Below are 23260 nucleotides of genomic sequence, written 5' to 3'. Positions count from 1 at the left end.
CATAATGAATATCTTCTTCCAGCACTAAGAAGTCCATAAGTATACCTGGTACAAGGATACACTTGGACAAAAGTCTCTGATTGACTTCTTTATAGTCTCATCAGACCTATTTTGCTCAGTGCTAGACGTTCGTGTGAAGAGAGGGGGCAGAAGTGTCAACTGACCACCACCTTGTTGTATGCACTCTATGGCTACAGAAACCTAATGCTACATTCAACGATGGTAGACCTAAGCAGCCATGCCACGTGAAATGGGAGGCATTGAAAAATGAGGCTGTGAGGAAGAAATTTATTGATAACATCTCCTCCAGGTTTAAAGAGATTCCCAGATATATTGCAGATGTTGAGAAAGAGGAGTGGGAGCTGTTCAGATCTGTGGAAGAAAGCAGCTAGGCATGGCGACTAGCAGTGAGAAGAGGACACCTTGGTGGAACCAAGAGGTCGAAAAAGCTGTCCAGGCAAAACAGGAGGCTTACCTAGCATGGCATAGGATCACGTCACCTGAGATGCGTTTCCAATACACCGAGGCGCGAAAAGCTGCTCCTGAGGCAGTAAAGAGCAAAGCAGAAGGATTAGGAATCCTTTTGAGAAAGATTAGACTCATCCTATGCAAATGCAAATAAGGTATTCTGGCAGACCATCCGCCGCCTTCGAGGGAGGAAATAGTGCAAAGCAAGGGCAATTAAGGCCTCTCATGGAGCACTTTTAACAAGCGAGAAAGATATTCTCCACAGATGGAGGGAATACTTTGAGAGCCTTCTTAACCCGGATGGTCCGGCAGCTGTGGACATCCAAGAGTGCAGATCAGGGCGATGATTAGTCTCACAGCAGAAGAGGTGCATTTAGCAATAAAATCGCTAAAATCAGGCAGCGCTGCATGTGATGATGAAATTCGGCCCGAAATGCTGAAAGCATTTTGGGCCGAATGGTTCTCTGGCTGACTCGAGTGTGTCAGGATGCTTAAATATCTGGACAAGCACCGAAACAGTGGCAGACAGGCATAATAATTCCAGTCTTCAAGAAGGGAGACCAGAAAGATTGCAGCAACTATCGTGGCATCTCTCTGCTCAGCCTGCCCGGGAAAGTACATGCTAGATGCTTGGAAAGAAGATGTAATAGGATAACTAGGACAAAGTTCCAAGAACAATGTGGCTATCGTCCTGGTAGAAGCACAACTGACCATATCTTCACTTTAAGGCAAATCTTTGAGAAATCTTGGGAATATGCCAAGAATGTCTATGCATGTTTTGTAAACTTGGATAAGGCACATGACCAGGTTCCTTGGGATATGCTTTGGCAAGTAGTACAGGAGTATGGCCAACTATTAGCTGCCATCAAGTCCCTGTAAGAATGCCCGGAGTTTTGTGTCAGGGTAAACAGCATCAGCGTGAACTAAGTCATCTGCTTTTTGCAGATGACCTAGTTCTGCTTAGCTCTTCCACAGATGACCTCCAGCGGACTTTGGATCGGTTTGTAGCTGTTTTTGCAGAAGCCGGGATGAAGATCATTGTGGCCAAAACGGAGACATTTGTGGTCTCAAGACAACCATCCCAGTGCACTCTACGTGTGAGTGACGTCCCACTGAGGCAGGTGGAGAAGTTTAAATACCTTGAGGCCATATTCACGAGTGACGGAAAGCGGGACATAGAACTAGATACTCGAATCAGCTCACCAAGCGCAATATTGCGGGAGCTTGACCGTTCGGTAGTATTGAAACAAGAGTTAAGCTAGAAGCTTGCTGTCTTCAATACAGTTTATATCCCTATCCTCACTATTGTCATGAGAGCTGGGTAATGACTGAAAGAATGCGGACACGAATCCAAGGCTGAAATGAGGTTCCTTCGAGGGGTTGCGGGGCTGACAAGATTCGATAGTGTCAGAAGCTCTGCAATTCGGGAACCCTCAATAATCAACCGCTGCTTCTCCATGTTGAGAGATCAGTTACAATGGTATGGGCACCTAGTTAGAATGCCACAAGAGATGCTCTCAGCAGGCCCTCTTTACCAAGCAAGAGGGTGGGAGGCCACGTGGAAGGCTAGGGACTCGCTGGATAGATTATGTCCAAAACCTTGGGTGTACTCAGGTGTTCTGGGAGTCTCACGAAAACACCTGAGCTTGGTGACGGTTGATCGTGACCATTGGAAGTCCCTCTTGCAGCTGCTTCTCCCCACAACCCAATTAGGAAAGGTAAGCCTTGAAGATGGATGGATGGATAGATCTACGTATTCAGCGATTGTACAGTATGGAGGGAAAAGCACTGAATAACTACAACGATATACGTTATGGAGTAAACGGATTTATTAACAAAGAAATACGAGAGGGGGGGGTTGGAAAGTTCTGATACCACTTAGAAAAAAAAAGATATTAAAGCAACTGATATAACCACAAGAAATTCTTTGTTCTAAGTGTTTCCAGCACTCCCCCCCCCCGTATATGTTTACACATGATGATATGCACATCCACAACTATTGGTGGAATCTTGGTCGAATAAAGCATTAACGACGATAGATTACGTGCTCGAAATGGGCACCTTGTCTTTCAAGACAGGTTTCGTAGTGCATGCGAAGGTTCTCTATCATTTTATAGAACAAGGGTTGAGACATCTGCTGGATATATCGTGTAATTTTATCATTTAGTTCATCAAGGTTTGAAGGTGGGTCATGCGCAATGACCTGCTCGCTGAGAAGAGGTTTCTCTTGGACAGATTCTGTTTTCGAGAAACCAAGAAACCTGTAGGTTCGTCTGTTTACATGTCCGATTAGATGGAAATGTGCTTCCTCCAAGAACCAGACATTATAGAGGAAGGACGGATCTTCATAGACACTGGCCAGCACGCGTGCGCAATATGTCCACCATGCAGTGTAATCGTTTACTGTTAAACACTGACCCTTCAGTGACGTACGAAAAGGCACCCAGGTCCTTAAGGATTCTCTGAAGTGACAGCCTCGGTGTCCCAAGTTTTACCGCTGTTCGGCGTTGACTGCGTTTTGGAGACTGTAACACTTGCTCCAGACACGCCATTCTCGTTTATGTTAACAGATCTTGGTCTTCCCGAATGCTCTTTGCATAGCGGCAGAACACTTCCGGTACGTCGGAACCTCCTGATTAACGACCAACAAACTGCTCACAAAATCATGGTCTTGGAATCTAAGACTTGTTGATCTAAGTTAATAGAAGAGCACGTGTAGAGTCTACGTCATTACATTTAGCTGTAATTCAAGAAAAGATGTTCATTGTTGAGTATTAACAACGTATGAACGAAAATAATGCTCAACATCTTTTCTTCCATTACAGCTAAATGTAATGGCGTAGACTCTACATGTGCTCTTCTATTAATGTGCATGCAGCCGAACGGCATATCTCATAGCACGCGTACTGTAAACCATTCTGAGCCCCCCCCCCCCCCCCCCCCACCGTGAAGATGTCATACAACCAGAATCTTTCTTCTCAAGGAAGTGCTATAATTCAAGAATGATTCTATAACTCATGTAAACAAATTTATTATTGGTATTTGGGTAAAACTTCCGCATTTGTTGCCTTTATGATATCCCCGTTATGCAGTTGCATGTAATTCGATATGGTTGATCGAATGATGTCGAAGTTCCTTAGTATGACAATGCTTTCAACATTGTAATCAACATGTGTGTGTGTGTGTGCGCGCGCGCTATGCAAACTGCAGTTAATATGCAAGTCTATTTCATTGTTTCTCGTGATTTCAGTTGGGAATATAATCTAACAAATTTCTTTTATATTTTTTATAAGCTTCTTGATCTAAGTTTTCGCTAGGTGGACGTGATGAAAATGCTATGAGCGCCATTTCAGTATCATTTGTGGCCTGCAACCCAATAAAAGCAAAACAACTCTTGTATATTTTCATCATAGCATATTAAATGAGTTTAAACTGAATTACTGAAAACGATCCACAATAAAAGTCTAATGTTTATGGGGAATATTGAAGTAAATGGAAAGTAAAAAGGAAGTGATCATTAGATAATAACAGGAAGAGTTTTTTGCAAGAATGAAAACGCTTAATATGTTGTAAATTGTGTATGGTGGTTATCCACACAAATTCTCACTTGTGTAATACGTTAGTGCAATTTATTTATTTGTTTACTTCTAGCTTCAGGAATTGGGCAAGCTCTGTGCATGGCGGACTACAGTCTCAGTAAACAAGTCTCCACCTACAGTTTTCGAAGAAATAATAAAGTCAGAAAAAAAAAGAAGAAGAAGAAGAAGGGGTTATTTACGCATGTTCATGCAGTGTATAATGTCATTTTTGCAATCAACTCTTTTATTTATTTATTTATTTATTTATTCAGATGTTATTTTATCGTTTCCATGTTAACAGACATTACTTTGCATTACTGCTAGTAATATGTTAGAAATAATAATAAATGAAGATTGTTAATTAATTATTGCTATTTATGACAATGTAGCAACCACTAAAGGTTGCTCTGGCCGCAATTTAGACCATTTAATGAAAATAAAGGACATGGAATAATCTTCTTCTTTTTTTGAGTCTTATTTAATAAGGGTGTCTTTATTCAAAAAATATGAATCTTTCTAGATTCGGCAGTGACGGACAAGTTGTATAAGAGAATTCAAAGAGGATGAATATCGCATTTCTCATGAAAAATTGTATAGTGAAGGTTTTCACTAATGTATATGAGTTTTAATAATTTGTAAATACTTAATAAGGTTGCCTTTCCTCTTGAAATATTTGCATATATCAGCTTACAGATGAGCGCATCCCTGGATATCAATAAAATAATAATAAAAAAAAAATTGATATGTGAATTGATGACGGAGAGAGGCTCTTAATAATAATAATAATTATTATTATTATTATTATTATTATTATTATTATTATTATTATTATTATTATTATTATTATTATTATTCGATATACTCACACATAAAACCTTGTTAGAAAAGCTGAGGCATGTTGGAATAGACAGGCCTCTGCACAGGTGGTTTACAAACTACCTTCAAAATAGAAAGCATATCACACGTATCCGATCAAACCGAAGCAGAGAGCTACCAGTAACCTGTGGAGTACCACGGGGAGCTGTACTTTCCCCAACTCTATTCGACATTTACATGCACGATATTAATCAGCTACCTCTCAAAGGTATGATATTCCAATACGTAGACGACACAGCGATAATATCCATCCATAATAACGCAAGCATAGCCGAAACAGATATGCAACATGACATAAATCTGATCACAGACTGGCTCACGAAAAACTCCATAGACCTAAACTCAGAAAAGACATAATTAATGAGATTCAGAAATCCACTGACTCGACCAGTTGATAACAAATATATAACCATCCAACATAAAAAAACACACAGAACAGCAAAACCACTACAATCACTCAGGTTGAAACAATACGATACCTTGGAATTTACTTCGATGCACATATGAACTGGAATAGCCATATAAACCATCTACATAACAAACTTCGAACAATAAGTGGCAAACTCTACAGGTTAAAAGACATAGTTCCCACAAGCCTAAAAACACTAATATACAAAGCACTATGATAAAATATACTAAGATACGCTATAACAAGGTATACGTTCTGTGCGCCCTACAAACTAAATAGATTAATGTCGCTACAGTACAAAATGATAAAACTGATCTTTTGTGAACAAAGAGACAATAACGACTTTATATACACTGCAATGTCAGAAATCAAAATACTGACAGCAAAACATTTATGTCACTATGCAGCTTTGCTAAAACATTATTTTCGATGTCAACTACAGTCAGAAATACATACCGTATAACAAGACCCAAGACAACTAATTATATCACATATACATACAATAATCACTACGGAAAGGCCACGAGAAACTTCTACATCCCAGCAGATATGATAAACATATTACCTTTTGAATACAGAAATCTTACAAACTAAAATAGCCTGAAAAGAGCTCTAAGGACATACATACTATGAACAAGAAACACGTACCCAAAATACCATACAAACTTAATGAAACACAATATATTCGTTCAGGCTTCCAGTTCAGCGACGCATCAAGACATTCCAAGTTGTCGTGTGTGTGTGTGTGTGTGTGTGTGTGTGTGTGTGTGTGTGTGTGTGTGTGTGTGTGTGTGTGTGTGTGTGTGTGTGTGTGTGTGTGTGTGTGTGTGTGTGTGTGTGTGTGTGTGTGTGTGTGTGTGTGTGTGTGTGTGTGTGTGTGTGTGTGTGTGTGTGCGCGTGCGTGCGTGCGCGTGCGTGCGTTCGTGCGTGCGTGCGTGCGTGCGCGCGCGCGCGCGAATTTCTCAATCAACGGCCGCAGTGGAAATCAAGCCAATTAAACATAGATTTGATTTCATAGCTTCGGAACACAGCAAATAAACCAATAAATAATAACTGGTGTCATCCTCAGATAAGCTCACAAATAACCTTCGAGGATGAAATCTGAGAAAATACATTTCATCTCATCCAAGATAAAAAAAATAATAAATAAAAAATAAATGTATCATATGCAATGAAATGCATGTGATGTACGTATCACATGTAAACAAATGTATGTAATGGTGTATCATATGTAATGATAAGTATGTAATGTATGTATCATATGTTATAAATTATTATAATTATTATTGCGAAAAAAATTATTATTATTATTATTATCATCAGAATACATGAATGTATCAAATGTAAAGAAATGTATGTAATATTGTATCATACGTAAACAAATGTAAGTAATGTTGTTTCATATGTAAAAAATGTATGTAATTAAAATTAAAAGAAACACACGTATTAACCACAGTGAAAATTATTTAATTGTAAATATTTCATCCTAAGTATCTAAGGACATCATCAGTACAGTAGTTCAAACAATACTAGGAATAACATACAGTTATGGCGCATGATTACAATAGAATCTCATTAAACGTGCGTAACGTGTTACAGAAGTAAAAAAAAAAGAAAGGAAAAAACATAAAAGTAATTATTTTACACAATTTTGTATGACAATTTCCCATACTTTAGGAATAGTAAGAACGTCGTTGCGGTTTAAATTTGGTCTGTGTAGTAGGGCTTCAGAACTTTCTTTATATAAACGTTCATGTTTATATAAAGATCTATGTAAAAGTTTAGATTTTTCCCAATGGATCCAATGGCTTGGATTTTCAATTCCGTGTTGAGGGAGGCCAGATTTCTGCGGTTTAAAAAGACGAATGTGGTCTTGATGTTCCGAGATGCGTTTCTGAACAGACCTACCTGTCTGTCCAAAGTAAGACAATTTGCATGAGCATGGAATCTCATAAACGCCAGGCAACATCAAAGGTGAGAGTTTGTCCTTAGGAGAAGGTAACAAGTTGTAAATTTGGTTGATAGGTTTGTAAGTAGTGGCAAAATTGTATTTCTTCATAATTTTAGAAAGACGTTCGGAGATGCCTTTGACGTAAGGTATGGGAATCCTATGGACTTCTTCTTGTCTTGTTTGATGTGTGGGAAAGTGACTAATGATTTTTTGAGTTGTTTTAGGATTATATCCATTTAGGATGGCTGTATTTTTGGTTACTTCTAATTCTTGGTTTAGAGATTCTTCAGAGGAGCAGAATTTGTGTGCTCTGGAAACTAGTGATTTAATAATGCCAGATTTCTGAAATGGATCCATCTTCTTTTCTTTGAATGTGTAAATCCAAAAAGGAGATACCCTGTGGAGATTCTTTTTCTAACGTAAAGTTGATGCAATGATGAAGAAGGATAATTTTATCTAGAAACAGTTGTAATTCATGTTCGGGATGATCTAAGACTGCAAATACATCGTAGACATATCTTTACCAAATTTTTAGTTTGGTTTCAAAAGTGAATATTTGTTCCTCAAGGTGTTCTAGAAACAAGTTTGCTAGGTTTGGTGATAAAGGAGATCCCATTGCTGTTCCTTCTTGCTTGTAAATTTGACCTTTCCAGGTGAAATAACCTGATGCAATAACAAACTTGAACAATTTAACTATATTCAACTATAAAAAATAAATAAAATAAATGTATGTAATTTGTATCATACGTAATCAAAACTATGTAATGTATGTATCATATGTAATAAATTATTATTATTATAAAAAAATAAAAAAATATTATTTAAAATTATTATTAACTGCAAGTATCTGTTATTCACAATTGTAATGTATTATAAATATTATATATATATATATATATATATACGTGTATATATAATTATTATTGTATCTATATATGTAATTTATCACAGACAGACAGACAGACAGACATTATTATTATTATTATTATTATTATTATTATTATTATTATTATTATTATTATTATTATTATTATTATCATCATCATCATCATCATCTTCATCATCGAGATCTTTACTCAAATATCTACTTTTAAGTTGCATGAAGTCATGCTAAAAACAATATGCTACGGTATTCGAACCCTTATTATAAAAATCTGGAACACAATTTTAAATAATCAGGGGAACTTTTTTCTTCATCCTGCAAAACATGCAGGATTCAAAAAAAAAAAAAAAAAAAAAAAAGTCAGAAGAATTCAAGCAATTAACAGATATGATTATTTCTTCTTCTTCTTCTTTGGTGCTTTTCATTCAGAACTTCTTCGTTACTTTTCTTTTCTGTCCAACTAATTTTCATCATCTTTCTCCAGCACCAAAGTTCAAATGCCTCCAACTTTTTCATGTCTTGTTTTGTTAGAGTTCAGGCCTCACAACCATATAATGCAATGCTCCTTATGTATGTTTTCACTAGCCTTTTTTTTTCTTGAGCTGGATGCTAAGTCCTTTACTGGTAAAAATGTTTCTTCTGTTATAGAATGCTTTTTTGGCTAGGATTATCCGTGCTTTAATATCTGATTGGTTTCTTCCATCTTCTGTGATAAGACTGCCAAGATATTTAAAAGAGGATACCTGTTGTATTAGGTTATTATTTATTTCTAGGTTTATTTTCATTGGATTTGCTTTACTTGTAATTAATAATTTTGTTTTCTTATAATTAATTTTTAGGCTGTACTGTGTGAAGATTTCTTCCATCTTTGTTATTTCTATACAGCCTTAATTGCTCTGGCCTTAATTCAGACCAACCAACCTAATGCATTTCTAAACAAACTGCTCAAAGAATGTTATTTTTGATTGTAATCCTATACAATAATATTTAGGCACAGCATGTAATCCTATGCAACAATATGCACAACATGAATTGATGATTTTATTAAATAACTGGTGTGTACAACCAGTGTACCCTTATTAAAGACTAAGGGGGGGATGCATAGAAGAAACTATGTTATTTAAAGATCGTGTGTTTAGGTTTAGGTGCTAGCTGCAGCTCATTTTATGATGTTAAGGCTTAATGGAGTAACAACAACACAAGTATTATGTATTTTAGCAAATAAATTATTATTATTATTATTATTATTATTATTATTATTATTATTATTATTATTATTATTATTATTATTATTATTATTATTATTAATTGATTGATTGGTTGAAATATTTCGCAGATTTCCTGCATCAAATATCAAATCATATTTTAACATGAAATTTATTAAATTTCATATTTTAGTTACTACATACAACACAAATCGTTTTCACACTCAATTGCAGCAAATAAAATATTCTCCAAATATATGTAATTTGAGAATTATTAATAATATAAGTGCAGCGCCACCTTTGAAGTATTTAACTTTACCCGCCACTTTCAAGACCATAATTACAATCGCTAATTTCTGTTGTAAAATAACATAATCTCACTGTTGTTCTGTCCTATCAATTTAAATAATACATTGTTTCCCACATACTGACGGAACCTAGATCATCCACCGATGGTTCCCATTTCCAGTGGCGCACCCAGAGGGGGGAGGGCCAAGGGGGCCCGGGCACCGCCCCCAAAGAAAAGGAAAAAACACTAGAAAAATTTCCAAAAATCTTTTCCTAATTAAAATTCATTTTTTTTATTTATGTTGTGTGCTACTTATGAATTAGCGATCACTGCAGATGCTCAGTTATAGGTCGTATGCGATGTGTAGTGTGTATTCGCAAAACGTCTACTCAACTCGCCCCACCCCAAGGTTAAATCCTGAGCGCTCGGCCCCCTCCAAGATTAAATCCTGAGCGCTCGGCCCCCTCCAAGATTAAATCCTGAGTGCGCCACTGCCCATTTCTAGTATGTTGTTTGGATCCAACAAACGCTAAAGCGGCGATGGCTATAGGACCAAGTAAAGTGTAATATACTTTATGATAATGAATGGTAATTACATACTCTGTTTATCATTGAGCAGCGATAGATCCCGTTCTTGTGAATTTAAATGTTTTTTTTCTTTTATTCTTCTTACTTTATTTTCCTCTGTTTATTTTGAGATCTCTCTAAGTCCCGAAGACAGGACTTTGCTTCCTCTACTCTAAACAACGATTCACACTATCCATCCCTTCTCCCTTGCCCATATTTCGAAATTTATGGGTGTATGTATTGTGCTTACGATGCTCTCAAGAGACGACTGATGTTCAGATATCATTCTAAGCATGTCAAGTTTATTAGGACTAGATAGGTCAAACTGTAGTGCCATACAGAATGCACGTTAGCCAACACTATGATTTTTTAAATACACGAAGACAGCGAAAGAATTTTTGTGTCTTATCTTGTCGACACGAACTTCGAAGTGTTCTTAATCGCTGACGTCAAGCGTTATCGAGCAAAGGACTTTGCTTGACCAACTTCGATTTGAACTCTGGATAAGAAAGAACAATAGAGGCTTCTTTAACTATAGTGCAGAGATTACAGTTCTTCTTAGGATAATGCTTGCATGTGACAAAAGGCCAAAAGTTCCCGAATTATCTTTTTTTTTTTTTTTTTTTCATGAGTAATGTGATATCAGTTGTCAGGTATATTACTCTGCTGTAATTCCCCTTATCCTTTATATAATGTTCACTAGTTTCAAGATAGCAAATCGTCTGCAACTATGTTGGTTTCACCTGCAAATTAACACGTGCAAGGTTATGGAAGAAATAAAAGGAATATAAGCTATCAAAATCGTTTGGTAGAAAATTCATGGAAGATAGTGACTCACTACTCTCAAAAACATGCATCACAGTAAATAAACATGCATCACAGAAGATAATTGTATTACATTTTATCTTGTCTAATGAACAAGGCGTTTTAATTTCTTTTTACCTTTTTTATGAAAAACAATTAAAAAATATTAGAGCTGAAATTCGACAAAAAAAAAGTTTTTTTTTCTTTCTGTATGAAGTGTTATGAGAATATATACCAATGACATAATTATTAGTATCCATTAGCAAAGCTTTAAAATCATGAAGAAAACAAAGTAAGTTATTTTTAAATAAATCTTAAATGAGCTTATTTGAATTGAACAAAGTATAAAGGTAGGAAATGACGAGAATAAAATTAAAGTTATGAACATGCTTCTAACGTTGCCATAGCGCAATTTGCTGTACCATATTGCGCAACTGTTTCGTAGATAGCAGACGAAACGGTTCTATCTATTGCAGACAGAATATGTCATCACACTTCGTATATTTCATGTAAAATAGGAATGTAAAAGTTTATCATGCCTATCACTTAAAATGAACTCGTCTAGTGACGTGAACTTATCACTCCATGAAAGATATTTTTACGTCCACTTCTCAGTGTTCGAGCGACTGCTTGACAGACGACGCGTGCTCCTACTAAGTCGAACATTATTGTTTACGCTTTTTCAGCCATGGAGACTCCGGTGACAATTGATCTTCGCAGCGATACGGTAACTAAACCCAATCAGGAAATGAGAAAAGCTATGGCACAAGCGGAAGTTGGTGATGATGTGTATCGTGAAGATCCAACAGTACTTAGTAAGTTCTTTTCCATAGAAAAATAATAATGTTTGAAGAGTAAACGAGTTTTGCATGGCTGACGATGTGGGAGGCACAAATACAAACTGGGAAAGCGAGACACGTGCAGACGCGGTCGCGTGCAGTTTAGAACTGTTTGATATAATAAAGTTTCCAGTTTATATGAAGGTCTTTAGTTAAATTTTACCTTTGCGTTTTTATATAAATGTTATATCCAAATGTAAAATTTAATATTTAATATAAATCTTATATGTAGAATTGTTGTTAGGAAACATTTTATTTATTTATTTATTTATTTTCATATTTGATATTGGCTACGCGTTCTAAAATATCCAAATTCACATTTCGTCCAGTTGGATAATTTGATATATCAAAGAAATTTGTATGTAACGGACAGTTTTTATATATATAAAGCAATTGCTCTTATATGGTCATCTTGCTCATTGTAAGCAGGATCACTACTTCCGGTATTCTGAAGGACCTCCGGTTTTTTGGTCAATTTTTCCTCAAATGCACTCGCATTCTATGACAAGCAAAGCAAAGCTGCATTTCTTTCCCTATTTTTTTTTTTATTTATTTAAAAAATATTTTTTTTTAATTTTTATTTTTTTATTTATTTAAAATGTATATATATATATGTGTGTGTGTGTGTGTGTGTGTGTGTGTGTGTGTGTGTGTGTGTGTGTGTGTGTGTTAAAGATGCCAAGCTATTTTAATAATTTGAAGTAATAAAATAGCTTGGCATCTTTAACATATATTATACCCAAGGTAAAAAAACTTTCTCTCTCTCTCTCTCTCTCTCTCTCTCTCTCTCTCTCCCTATATATATATATATATATATATATATAATAGTAACAATTTGTAAACTTGGTATGAAAATCTGCATTAAAAAATTAAAAAAAGACACTGAAAATAGGCAGAAACATTCAAAATATCAAGTGCATTGTGAATGGAGAACCTATAGAACAAGTCAAACATTTCAGCTATATTTAGGCACAATTTTTAGTGAACATGGTAAATTAAATATGGGAATAGACAACAGAATCAACAAAGATGGTATGGTAGGAAGTCAACTGAATAAATTTATATGGAAGAAGAGAGAAATTAGCCGTATATACGACAGTGTTCAAACCAATTTTAACTTATAGATCTGAGAGTTCGATTAGAAAAAAGTCTTCATCAAAGACTAGAGACCGCAGATATGAGAGTCCTGAGAAAGATCAAGAAACTGAACAGATGGTATTAATGGCAATATCATATTAAAAACGAGCATATTAGGAAAGAACTTGACATTGTCAGCTTCCAGGAATGCGTTAGAAGAGCTAATCTTAGGGGGTATGGTCGCTTAAATATGGCGAGGAAAGATTGCCAAAACAAGTGTTCTCTGCAAGGTTGGCAGGAAAATAACCCAGAGGAAGACCAAGATATAGGTGAAGTGATACGGTACAAAGTGCCTTAGACGATAGAAATATAAAATCTGATAATGTTGGAGTCTTGACAGGTAGCAGATTGATTTGGAGGAAAATTTTGTGTAGGAAGTTAGTAATGATCATAAGATCATATCATAAGATCCTGTACACCCCCTGAGGGTACATGTCAGGAATTTGATATATGGTGGTGGTGGTGATGATGACAGTTTGGATATATAGTTGGATTTATCCTGAAGTCTAATTTTTAAGACATTTTATGGCATTTTTGATAATGATATACAGTTGAAGGTCGATGAAATATTTGTAACGATTAGTAAAATAGAGGATTTTTCCCTACACAGCTAACATGTTTATTTATTGCGCTGAAATAAATCGGATTCCATATTGTTTCATTAGGCATTATATTATTAACCCAGATGCATGGAGAGATTTTATGTATTTATTTATCTTTTAAGAGAGAAATGGGGACTAAAAAAAGTTGGAAACAAGATTTCTTCGTCCTTAGATAAATCCAAAATTACGTTATACTTCCAAAGCTTTCATTCCGGTAGGGCACTATATTATATTACACTTTTTCCTTACAATTCACCGTCTACACTACTTAATCCTCCATTTACACACAATGCCACTATCCGCCATCTGCTCACAAAAACACATGCCAACAACACCTTAAATTGCAGGTGTATTCTGACCGATTTACTGGATGCAAGATGAAAAATCTGAGTTTCAGGGAAAGAGAGAAAGAGATTTCTGCCTCCGTACGAGATCAGCTAACTAACCCATTGTTTTTGACAATAGGGACATCTATTCTAGCCAAAAACAGTAAAGATAAAAGCGAAAAGAAATTTAGTCTTACATATAGAGACTTACTTATGTAAGCATTTATTTTTCAAGAATATTTGTTATTTTATATGTTGCAATATCAAAAAACAATAAGAGAGGATCTCGGGGGGATTTAGCATGTAGGAAATTTGGAGCTTTGCGGGAAGGAGACCCGAAATTATTAAAAACTGTACGACATACTCAATCTAGGGATATCAATTTTTGAGTGGCGAGGAAGTCTTTACATCTCTCAGATCCTGCTAGATACATATGGCATGATTTTTGTTGAAAGCTTTTTTATCTGATAATTTTCAAAGCATTTCTCTGTTTTTTATTACTTAATATCAGAGTCCGGTAAAATACTCAAAGTTGTGTTGTCATCAAAGTTTTAAATATACATATCGGTTTGCAAGGAGAGTAAAAGTTTCCTTTGGACCCTTGCAGTTTATGATAAATGTTTTAATTGGCATTTATCGATACGATTTTGTCTTCTTTTGTTCGTGTGTTGGTTTTGGAACTTGCGTTCTTATATTTCGAACGCTATGCTAGTCGAGATTGTTATTTGCGAGTTCGGTTATTATCATGAGTGATTTAAGTACATTATTTCAAATACTTTCTTAATTTCTGAATGCTAACGAGACTGAGGTTATACTTTTTATAATGGAAAGACACGAATTTAGTAAAAAACGCCTTTACTAAAAACTCAACGTATTCTATGGAGTATGCTTTCTCTGATTTATAGCATATCGTTTCATCTTATATGTACAATATCGTTGTTTGTTAATTTTAATAAACGTGTTGTGGCTTCGTAACTTATCCTCGTACATAACTTCTTTTACTGAGCTATCTATAACAGTGGTTAAATATCTTTTTCTAGATTTATAAATGGGTCACAGACGCAATAAAGATGTAATCTGACATGTGAACTCGTTCAGGGTTATTTTTAGAAGGAAGCAGTAGATCGTAGAATTATTTTTTTGGAGGGGCGGTTAACCTAATGATTGGTTAGAATATTTGTGTTTCATATTTGAAATTTTTTGTTCGTAGTTCCATAATGCAATTTTCAAAATTTTAAGGAGCTACTGGAATATTCTAAATACTCCTCTTTCTAAATACTTACTTTGCAGATAGGAAACAAAGAAATGATTAATATTAAATTTAAATTTCTGAAGATGGCAATTTTCAGAAATATTTATAGACGAACATTGGATGGCCCCTGCGAATAGAATAACAAAAATGAATTAGGAGGATGTCTGAGTAAAACTGTATACTTTTGCTTATTACTCTCAGGACTGAATCAGTTGAATTATCTTGAAGAATGACGATGATCATATAATGTGCCCTAGTAACGTGCTCTTTGACAAGTTAAGAAAAAATATATGGAGTTATGCAGACTGCCTAACTCCATATATATATATATATATATATATATAAACCCCGATCAGAACCATTCTTTGTGTGTGTGGTTACGAACGAATGAATTCATGTCATTACCTTGAATCATACGAGACCTCGACACCAGCCAGCGACTAGTGTTGAGAGCCGTGCTCCAAGGTTAATCAAGACCAGTAACGGAGTATTTTTTTTTTCCTCCACCAGAGATATTACTTAATATCGATAATATATATACGAGGATGTGTGCTGAAAAGTTGTGAAAATCACCATGAAGGAATTGAGGTAGAACCATGGAACTTATACATTATTCTGCATGCACTTGTTAAATTGCTGCTACATCATTTGCAATCCTCTGAGGTGGGGGGGGGGGCTTTTCCTTGTTCAGTGGCGCACTCAGGATTTAATCTTGGGGGAGCCGAGATGAACGGATAAAAAATATTTTTAATGCAAATTCAATAAAATTCATTAGGTGATTATAAAAAATTTATTTAAAGAATAAAATCCAGTTTTCTTTTCTTTTTACAAAGCTCTTGAATTACTTCAGTCGTGGTTACATTAATCTCTGTGTATATACACCTATAGCAAAGCCAGTCCGTTCAATCGTGATTGTGTCATGGTAGATTTTAAATAGGTTTTTAAAAGGCATAAGGTAGAAAACGATCTTTCACTGACCATGTTGTTGTTGCCGGAAGCGTTGCAAATATTTTTAATAAGTTATAGATGTTACGAAATATCATTTTGTCACACTTCGAAACTGCATCAATGGCATTTTTGCATGGAGCTGTTGCAAACGGTTTTTTCAAATTTTTTATACCACAACTTGAGCTCCGGCAAACGAAGTAGCGCTCGGTCCTCCAGAGCACTACTTCGTTCGCCTTCTGTTCACAACTGCCGTGATTCCCGAGAGCTATAGGGTGAATACCCTACAGCTCTCGTGACCACCTTATGTGACCGCTAATTCATAAGTGGTATAGTTTTCCATTATGCAACCACCTATACTCCTCACGAACATAGGCACTCACTATAAATTACTGTTCGTTGATCTTTGTGCATAAATGTTTAATTATTATTAATAAAAACAGTCAGTAAAAGTATACCAGTCCCATTACCTTGATCATATAAGCCAGAATTTCAACAAGTTCAATTTGCTTGCGCTTATATGTGTATATTATTATTATTTGACACCTTCCAGGGAGTCCAAGGACGAGGGAGGGAGGGCACCTGCTCTACAACTCTCTCTCTCTCTCTCTCTCTCTCTCTCTCCACTACTCAATTCACTAACTGACCGCAACTACACCAACGCTATCTACCGCCGACCATCACCACTAGTATATCCACAGACACAAACATCCATGCCCACGGCGGGATTCGAACCCGCAGACTTTTGGTTGGAGAGCGGATACGCTATCCACTCGGCCAGCCAGGCTGGCTGGCCGAGTATATCTTGGATTTTTTTTTTGGATTTTATTTTATTTATTTATTATTTTTTTTTTTTCAACACGAAAATAGTTTCTCCTAGTGTCCACATTTTGCGTTAAAAATAACGCAATTTCTCATAGCTGTTTCATTGTCCGAAGGTTTAACAGAAGAAAAAAAAAAGAGCATGGTTTCTTCTTACTGATTTTTTTTCACCATTTGCAAATCCTCTTTCTCTTTGCCCTAAATTTTCTCTCATTTTCCCATGCTTATAAAGTATTTTGTGCTTCGAAAGGCTGAAGCAAAGTGGCTTTGGCACGAGAATTAAAAAAAAAAAAAAAATCAAGCAAGAAACTGTTTGATACGCTTTACTATACTTTTTTACTCCTTACTTCTCCTTTTTACTCGATTTTTTCTACATCGCTGATTAGTATAAAATACAACAGAGGTACCCCCCCCCAACACACACACACACACACAAGTTATTCTAAGAGTTTAATCCCTCCCATGCGACAAATTTTACGGTGTATGCACGCAACGCCAGCAAGTTAACGGTTAACGCCAGATATTAAAAATGGCCTAGATTTTATAACAGCACATGTGCGTGATAAATATACACTTGTAACAGATGTAAAAAAAAAAACAAAAAAAAAACATGAAGTAATAAACTTATGCACGTGTTTTTATGTAAATTTCTGCATTTAACAATAGGAACATTCAGTTGATATATTCTTTTTCAGATGAATGTTTCTCATTTTAGATATGATACTACATAAAAAATTTTTGCTTTTTTTTGTTGTTTGTTTGTTTCAAGTCACAAAACTGTGTACTTAACAATAAAACTACGAAAATGGGAGGAATGGTTTGAAATAGGATATATAACATGTTTGCACTTCCTCAGATTTCAATTTTTAAAGAAATATATTATTTATTTATTTTCTCCTTAATATACAGTAAATACAGCAAGTGTAATTTTTCTTTGTTTAATTAAGAAGTGAGCAAGATTAACGCTGTTCTCCTGTTGTCTTTAAAACAGATTTAAAAAGGGTAGCGCACACGAGGATGTGTTTGTATCGCTTTCATTCTGAGTCTTAGAGATGTTACCTCCCATTAAGTTCATAACCTCTAGCGGAGTAACTTGATAACCAGACATGGTAGGAGGCGTAACCTTATTAAATGAGAAAAGGTTAAAAGAAGATTGAGTCATAAAGCTGTTTATATAAGACAGCTGTAAGAAAATGACAAGATGAGGGGAAATGCATCAATATTGATAACGATTGAAAAATACTCTTATCACTGTGCAGAGAGAGAGAGAGAGGGAGAGAGGGAGAGAGAGGATCCGGAAATTCGGCTATAGAACCAAACGCGAACTTTCTTCAAACCCTCTGATCTTCAATGAGCATAGAGATGGTGATAGTGGTCTCTTACTGGGCGGTAAAAATCATTTACAACTTATAGAATCAGATATTCGCAACATCTGTTCCACTGTGGCTCTTCTTTCTCTGGGAGACTCTTGGTCAACCAGGTCAGCAATCTTATTTAATCAGACAATCTTCATTTGTTATTCTTCACTTCTAATTGATGTCCTGACTTGTATTTTAAAATATATATCGCTATGTAAATGATTTCATATACTATACTTTCGATTTTTTTAAATTATTTTTTTTATCATTAAAGTTTCTCATGATTGCCGGATGAAAAACCCGAGTTTTCGGGTTTGGGGGGGGGGAAGAAAGAAAAAAAGCCAATTTCGTATGAGCTACTATAATAACAACAACAACTACACAATACAGCCTAAAAACGATTTAGGCTAACTCACTTTCAAGTCCCAGGAAAGTCTATTTGCGTCCTAGAAGGATGCGAAACCAGGTTTTTCCAATAAAGGGAATCGTCAAAACTAAATGAGCTACTACTACAATAATAATAATAATAATAATAATAATAATACGATACGGCCTAACACAGGACTTTTATTTATTAATAGAGCAAGAGAACTCACTTCATCTATTGCATATTCTCCTTCATTGTGTAATGTCGATGGAATTTGGATGTCAATAGAATGGATTGCAAGAGAGAGCATCTGCATATTTGATCAAACAGGTGTTTTAACATCTGCATACTCACCAAACAGTCTGAACGGTTATCATCATCATAGTTGTTCAAACACCTGTTGTTTTCCTTAAGGCGAGTTTTCTATGGTGCTAAGTGCTATATATAAATCTATACTATTTTTCACCTTTTGAAGCCTCTAAACCCGGGGTCGGCAACCTTTTGAGTCGGAAGAGTCAAAAATTACAATTTACAAAATTTCAAAGTTTTTAAAGAGCCACAAAATTTTAAAAAGTTTTTAAAGAGCCACAAGATCTTATTGTCTTCAAGGCATTTTTGCACGGCATTCGCTATATCTTCCCCTCTAGTTTGTCCCGAGAGCGGTAGCAATCCTAGAAGTTCGTCTTTTGGACCTTGGGAAGACATATACCTGACAAAAAGGGCAACTTGTGCCGTGTCTTTTATGTCGCAAGACTCATCTATAGCAAGTGATAAGGCAGAAGAAGGTTGAATATCTTCCACCTGCAAATATGTTACATTTGAAGACATTTTAGCTATTCTATCTTGTACTGTTTTAGCGGATACGAGAAGCTGGGCATAATGAAATATAATTTATCGAAAAACATTTTACAACGATATTTCCCAATTAAAAATACCTACCTAAATAAAATAAATAATTCTCTAATAATTTAATTATTAAAATAAATAACTTAGACACGAAACACTGTTTGTCTCACTCTCTCACGTACTGATTGACTATAAGTACATAGTTTCGTCGCATCTGTGGTCGCCTCCCGTGTGCGGTGATCGCCGACTGGCACGAACGGACTTGTCAGAACGTGTTTATCACGGCGCAGTCTGCACATTTTAGTTTTTTTTTTTTTTATTTTGGCAAATATTAGATACTTAGTTTACGAGTAAAGGTGTTATGCCCAGCTATGCCGAAATCAATGAAAATTGCCAAAGATATAAACTTCCGAGAGCTTCCGGCGGACCTGACGACAGTGACGATGCGTGTCACGGGGGAGGGGTGCGGTGAAAAGCGAGTACAAGTGGCTGAGAGATAGAATCGGTGCCTAATCCTCGTTAATCGATTCGGAACGATTTTTAAATTTTTTTTTTTTTTTGATAAAATAAATAATATTTGCGTATGGAACTAAAGAGCCGCAGCTTCACATCCAAAGAGCCGCATGTGGCTCGCGAGCCGCAGGTTGCCGACCCCTGCTCTAAACCAATCATTTTGCGCAAAAACTCGGTTATTTGTGTCACTCAAAAAACCGCGGAACATTGCAGAAAAATTAAGAATATCTAAATTTAACTGTGAAGGAGAAACTGTAGTTGATCTTTATGCAGGTATTGGATATTTCACTTTACCATATATTATCCACGCAAAGGCATCAATGGTTCATACTTGTGAGTGGAATCCTCCAGCTTTGGAAGCTTTGGAAAATAATTTGATTTTAAATGGAGTAAGAAATAGATGTGTAATACATGCTGGTGATAATAGAAAGGAATGTCCAGTAGGAATTGCTGATAGAGTAAATCTGCGACTTATACCTTCATCAGAAATTGGATGGAAAACAGCATGCTGTGCCCTTAAACCTGAAAATGGGGGTATACTGCATATTCATGGCACTGTTACATCAGATGTTTACAAACTAAAGCAATATTGTACTGAAAATGCTACTGGAAAAAACAAAGATGTGTCTACACTACAGAATCAGAGTTCTTGTTTGAGTGATGATTCTTGCAAACATAAACCTCTGAATTCATTTCAGCATAAGGTTTGTGAAAACAGTATCCAAAGTAGTAGTCATCTGTTTATTATACCTAGTATGGGAGATCCTAAACAAAACAAATATCCAAAAATAATTAAACTTGAATGGAAGGAGTGGGCCGAACATGTTGGTGAAAGAATAAAAGAACTGCTTCATGATATTTACAAGCAAAACTGGACTATTGATATACATCACATTCAGCACGTAAAATCATATGCACCACATATTGATCACATTGTTATAGATGTAAAATGTATACCACCCAAAAGTATAGAATAAAACATTCTGGTGTGCAAAAAAAAAAAAAAAAAAAAAAGTTAGCCTAGTGGCTTTGCGCTTCGTAACCATATTCCTGGGGAAGGAGTATCCCAGGTTCGATTCCCGTCATAGATGTGAGGAATTTGAGGATCTTCCTCAGGTCTTGGGCGCGGACAGTAGGGTTTTTCCGCCAGTTTATCTGGCGTTTTTCGTTCCCGCAAGCAGGCAATCCCTCCGACCCCAGACCAGGCGATAGGTCGGTTGGGAGTAGTACTAACAAGAAGTCGCATCTAAGTAATACGCGGACCCTGCATAGGAAGCGCGAATAACGCGTAGTGAAAGAAGAAGACTTAGCGATGTGCTGTGATTTTATGTTTATGCTTGAATGTTCACTATAATATATGCACTAGTTATTATTGATAAACCTCTAATTATTATTTTTCTGCGGTCTGCTTGGAAAATTCATGAATGCACGCGTTAATTTTTTTTAATATATAAAGTGAAAGAAAAATATATGCAGAAAAACTGCAAAATAAATTATTATTTTTTATGCTAGTGTAGCATTTCTTAATTTATTATTATTATTATTATTATTATTATTCCTGATACCTCCAAGGAGTCCGAAGACTCATCGTGGGAGGACATCTACAATTCTCTCTACACCTAACCTCTACTACGAATCATCTCCATCAACGCCATCTACCGCCCACTTCCAACACCACCACAACTAGTAATTTTTGTCTGTAAATTGCGTGTGTTCTGATGGGCCGATTTGTATGTATGCGGGATGAAAAACCCGAGTTTCCGGGAGAAAAAACCCTGCTACCTCCATATGAGATCGGCTAACTCACCTTCGATTGAAATCGACCAGATAAAGATTCCTCCCGTCGCGACGAGAATCGAACTTAGGCCTATTCCAATCGAAGGGCGCAATGTACCGTCGTTCTTCCAATTGCGCTACGGAGGCGCTAAAGAATAATGATCAGAGCTCTACCCACCTTTACAACGAGTTACCCTGATGTTACCACCTTTAGACTTGAACTACGTTTCAGTCAAAAGGTGGTGCGCAAACTTAACTGTTTGCTTACTTGGGATTTGGAGTAAAATATAATCAATAATCAAGTTTATGAGATTACTTGGTAACCCTAATAACCAATTTAATGAAAAAAACGTGTCATTCTTAAATGTTGTATTTTTTTCGCGACATCTGAATCAGCAGATTTCAGCAGATTAATTATATAGAATAATATCCGCTCTCCCATATTTTGAAATCATAAGAGAATTCAAACCTGATTTTTTTTCGAATTCAATAATTACTTGTTAATGATGCTTATAACTTTTAAAAATGCATTAAGGAATTTGAGTTTTTAATCTGAAAAAAATCTAAAATTTTAAAGAAAATACTTGGACTTTGAAATATTTTATTATTTAGTTTGTTCACTGTGCCTATGCTGAGAGACATGCTGTGCAAAACGCATGCAATATTCACGTGATTGTTGCTATGCAATTAGCTACTTCTCTCCTAGTCGGATTAGTAATAGCACACAACACCAAAAGAGTGGAGCGTTTTTTGTGTTGTAACTTGTTAACACCAGCTGTCACTGCTGCGTGAACATAGTGTAGATTTCCTCCTCCTTCCATATACCAACCAAAAGATATTATATTTTCCAAACCTCAAAATGACGCCGTTTAAATTTAATAAAAAGCATTTAAGTTATTTAGAAATTATTTATTTATTTAGTGATATTACAATATAACTAAAATTAATCTTTTTATGATCTTTTGTTACTCTCAAAAATATATCAAAACATTTACCACTTCTAAAGAGGGTTAGGAAGCTAACATTCTGAATGCAGATTGCTTTCGTTATGCGACCAGCAGAAAATTCAAAAACCCGATCGCAATGAAATCTGTTATTAGAGCAATATACGCACAGAATGCATCATAGATTGCGCATTCCTTACTGAACAAAAGGAATAAAATATTCTTTCATATCATCTAAGCCGAACTGGAGAAATTCAAGTTTTAAAACGCCGCCAAACCGTTAGTTTTCCGCTCTTAATTCGACATTTACTACATTACTGTATAATTCGATACAAGCCATTTTATCCATTTCATTTGGGCGCTGGGAGGACTACATTTGCAATTCCACCCCCCCCCGGCAGCTGAATATAAAATATTTATTACTTTAATCAGAAGGATTTCTGTGGAGTTAGTTGCTGCAAGGGAAAAGGGAAAAATTTCTAGTTTGTAATAATTTCGCAATT

At 35.7% G+C, this 23260-nt stretch overlaps 2 protein-coding genes across 2 annotated transcripts in view; both read left to right on the top strand.

Annotated features, from left to right (window-relative positions):
• Positions 1–11628: 11628 nt before the first annotated feature.
• LOC150097289 (uncharacterized) overlaps positions 11629–23260 on the top strand; it is a 45815-nt gene continuing 34183 nt past the window's right edge. Inside the window, exon 1 of the mRNA XM_090406762.1 lies at positions 11629–11845. Coding sequence (XP_090262888.1) covers positions 11719–11845 — 127 coding nt within the window. The 5' untranslated portion in view covers positions 11629–11718. The remainder of the gene's footprint in view (positions 11846–23260) is intronic.
• On the top strand, positions 15761–21014 carry LOC150097290 (tRNA wybutosine-synthesizing protein 2 homolog). Its single transcript, XM_090407569.1, has 2 exons — positions 15761–15774; positions 20168–21014. Exons 1-2 carry the CDS (start codon positions 15761–15763, stop codon positions 21012–21014), a joined length of 861 nt encoding a protein of 286 aa, XP_090263695.1.

This window comes from Typopeltis vanoorti, chromosome 17 (assembly GCF_054136105.1).
Source record: "Typopeltis vanoorti isolate ZY-2024b chromosome 17, IOZ_Tvanoo_1.0, whole genome shotgun sequence".
NCBI lineage: Eukaryota > Metazoa > Arthropoda > Arachnida > Uropygi > Thelyphonidae > Typopeltis > Typopeltis vanoorti.
Note: the sequence above shows the minus strand (reverse complement) of the source record. Positions and strands in the feature narration are given on the sequence as shown.